The following is a 3,376-nucleotide window of genomic DNA, read 5'->3' as shown; positions in this document are numbered from 1 at the left end:
GAGGACAAGACAGCATTTATAACGCCTGGGGAAACCTTCTGTTACAAGGTGATGCCCTTCGGCTTAAAAAATGCAGGGGCAACATACCAAAGACTGATGAACAAAATATTTCGTGATCTCATACGCAAGACAGTGGAAGTCTATGTAGACGATATCCTCGCGAAAACTACGCGACCTGACGACCTCCTGAATGACCTGGCAAATGTATTCGCGTCTCTTTGACAATACGGTATGAGGCTCAACCCCCTCAAATGTGCCTTCGCCATGGAAGCTGGAAAGTTCCTAGGATTTATGATAACCTAGAGGGGGTGGAAGCTAACCCTGAGAAATGCCAAGCGATACTCCAGATGAACAGTCCGGGTTGTATCAATGACGTCCAAAGATTGACAGGACGACTCACCTCGTTATCCCGTTTCTGCGGAGCTTCGGCAACAAAAGCCCTACCTTTCTTTAACCTCATGAGGAAAGGGATAGCATTTGAATGGACGCCCGCATGCGAGGAAGCTTTTAGACACTTCAAGGAAATCCTGGCGACACCCCCTGTGCTCGGAAAGCCAAGGGCCGGGGAGCCGTTATACCTATACCTCGCCATAACAGGAGAAGCCCTGACTGCGGTTTTGGTACGAGAAGAAGGAAGGGCTTAACAGCCCGTCTATTTCGTGAGCAGAGCCCTACAAGGGGCAGAACTAAGGTACAGCAAACTGGAAAAGCTAGCTTTGGCACTCTTTACCTCTTCGCGGAGGTTGAAACAATACTTCCAAGGTCACCAGATTGTCGTAAGGACAAATCAAGGAATCCGACAAGCGCTCTAAAAACCCGATTTGGCGAGAAGGATAATGACTTGGTCCATTGAACTTTCCCAATATGACATACGGTACGAACCCCAGCAAGCAATCAAGGCACAAGCGATGGCTGACTTCTTGGTAGAGGTGACGGGGGAACCAACCGAAGAAACGGACACACGGTGGAAGCTCCATGTGGACGGAGCCTCCAACCAGACGTCCGGGGGCGCCGGGATCATCCTGGAAAGCCCAGCGGGGTCGTATACGAGCAGTCAATCAAGTTCGAATTCCCTATCTCGAACAACCAAGCAGAATACGAGGCCCTCATAGGGGGCTTGGCCCTAGCAACGGAAGTTGGAGTGACAAGGTTGGAAATATGCAGCGATTCACAAATGGTCACCTCCCAGGTAAATAGGAGCTACCAAGCCTGAGACTCACTATTACAAAAGTACTTGGAGAAAGTCAAGGATTTGAGCCAGAAGTTTGAGGAGGTCACGATCCACCACGTTCCAAGAGAAAGGAACACACAGGTAGATATTCTATCAAAGCTGGCTAGCACAAAACTGGGAGAGGGTAACCGGCCTCTCATCCAAGGTATGGTGAGGGAGCCAGCGGTCACTCTGCACCTGTCAAGGCTAAGCCCCTCATGGTTAGACCCTATCACCAGCTTCTTAGAAAACGGCAAACTCCCCGATGACGAAAAAGATGTTAAGAAACTGAGAAGGGAAGCAGCCAGGTACGCGATCATCCAGGGGCAGCTGTTCAGAAAAGGACTCAACCAGCCTCTATTGAAATGCCTACACCCCGATCAAACGGACTACGTCCTCAGAAAAGTCCATGAAAGGTGTTACGGCCATTACATAGGGGGCAAAGCCCTAGCAAGAAAATTAATCCGAGCTGGATACTATTGGTCATCAATGATGGCAGACTCTAAAGAATTTGTCAGAAAGTGCGTCAAGTGTCAATAGAACGCCAATTTCCACAAGGCACCGGCCTCCGAGCTAAGCTTGTTGACGTCTTCCCAGCCATTCTCTCAATGGGGAGTTGACCTCTTGGGACCCTTCCCGGTCGGTCCTAGACAAGTCAAATACCTTATAGTTGCCATTGACTACTACACCAAATGGATAGAGGCCGAACCGCTGGCTAGCATATCCTTATCCAATTGTAGGAAGTTCATGTGGAGGCAAGTGATAACACGGTTCGGCATCCCGGAGGTCGTTATTTCGGACAACGGGACGCAATTTACCGACAAGAAGTTCACGGAGTTCCTTACCTGCCTGGGCATAAGACAAAAGTTCTCCTCAGTTGAGCATCCCCAAACAAACGGACAGGTCGAATCCGCAAACAAGATCATCCTGTTGGGACTTAAGAAGCGGCTGGATGATAAAAAAGGTGCTTGGGCCGACGAGCTCGCCTCGGTCCTTTGGTCCTACCGTACAATCAAACAATCATCTACCGGATAAACTCTCTTTCGCTAACATATGGGCTAGACGCATTAATACTCGTGGAGATCGGGGAGCCGAGCCCACGACTACTCTTGAAGGGAGTGGAGGAAGCGGTGGAGAAGGACCTAATAGACGAAGTCAGAGAGATGGCCCACCTGATGGAGACAGCGCTGAAGCAAAGAATGGCCCTGCGCTATAACACCAAAGTACTCAGAAGAGAGTTTGAACCAAACGACCTCGTCTTAAGGCGTAATGACATCGGCCTACTGACCCCGGGAGAGGGCAAACTGACGACAAACTGGGAAGGTCCCTACAGAGTTAAAGAGGTGATCGGCAAAGCCGCTTTCAAGTTGGAAAGGCTCAATGGTAAAGAGATTCCAAGAACGTGGAACGCGAGCAACTTGAGAAGGTTCTACTCCTAGCGCGCGTGACGGTTTACCGACCAAACGAGCTAAGTAGTGAACCCGTGAAATTGTACTTTCCGCTATGGCTTATAGACCTTTTGTGCAATTACCGACTAACATATACTTGTCAAAAGTTTTGTTTCTTTTGTCTTGTTTACTTTTCATGGACAACCCATTGCGCAAATAAGTTCCACGCAACGTGGCAATGATACGCGGCCCCGGGACTGATCACCCCGGGAGCCCATCAACTACCACAATAGCAAACGGCTACACTAAAAAGCCACGACCTGGCTCAGCCAGAACATCATCAATACGGTCGAGCGAACAGGAACAACAAACCAATAACGGTGAATATAAACGACAACACAACCACACGAATAAGAAAGTATTTACTACGATAAAAAGGGCAAACGACCCAAGAAACCATCTATTCACAAGAGCTAAAACAAAACAGCTCGCAAAAAAGTTTCATACAGAACATAAGAAATCATTTCCTAGACACGTCAACAATCTTGCCATCTTTGATCACCTTGAAGACACCAATTGCCGATGTGTCGAAATCGGGAGCAACAATTTTGACCTGAGCCTTAAGGGCCTCCTCGGTCGCCAAGATCGCGCCCTTCCCCTGCTTAACGACTTCTTTATACTTTGTTTTCAACTCTGCAAGCTCAGTTTCGACAGCTTCCTTCTCTTTCTCTAACGCGGCCACCCGCCCTTGAGCCACGCCAACCTGACTCTCTAAAGT

General features: G+C 48.8%; 1 protein-coding gene across 1 annotated transcript; it reads left to right on the top strand.

The window, feature by feature from the left end:
* The first annotated feature begins 1,378 nt into the window (after positions 1-1,378).
* Positions 1,379-2,649, top strand: LOC107457906 (uncharacterized). Its single transcript, XM_016076091.1, has 2 exons — positions 1,379-1,518; positions 2,175-2,649. Exons 1-2 carry the CDS (start codon positions 1,379-1,381, stop codon positions 2,647-2,649), a joined length of 615 nt encoding a protein of 204 aa, XP_015931577.1.
* Positions 2,650-3,376: the final 727 nt, after the last annotated feature.

The sequence above is a fragment of the Arachis duranensis genome, chromosome 7, assembly GCF_000817695.3.
Source record: "Arachis duranensis cultivar V14167 chromosome 7, aradu.V14167.gnm2.J7QH, whole genome shotgun sequence".
NCBI classification, from domain to species: Eukaryota; Viridiplantae; Streptophyta; class Magnoliopsida; order Fabales; family Fabaceae; genus Arachis; species Arachis duranensis.
This window is presented reverse-complemented; position numbering and strand designations above follow the sequence as displayed.

Bases quoted from the DNA above. Each gene is read 5' to 3' on its own strand.
- LOC107457906 (XM_016076091.1), top strand. From the start codon at position 1,379: ATGGTGAGGGAGCCAGCGGTCACTCTGCACCTGTCAAGGCTAAGCCCC. The intron at 1,519-2,174 runs GTACGCGATCAT...ATGATAAAAAAG, and splicing joins CTGAGAAGGGAAGCAGCCAG to GTGCTTGGGCCGACGAGCTC.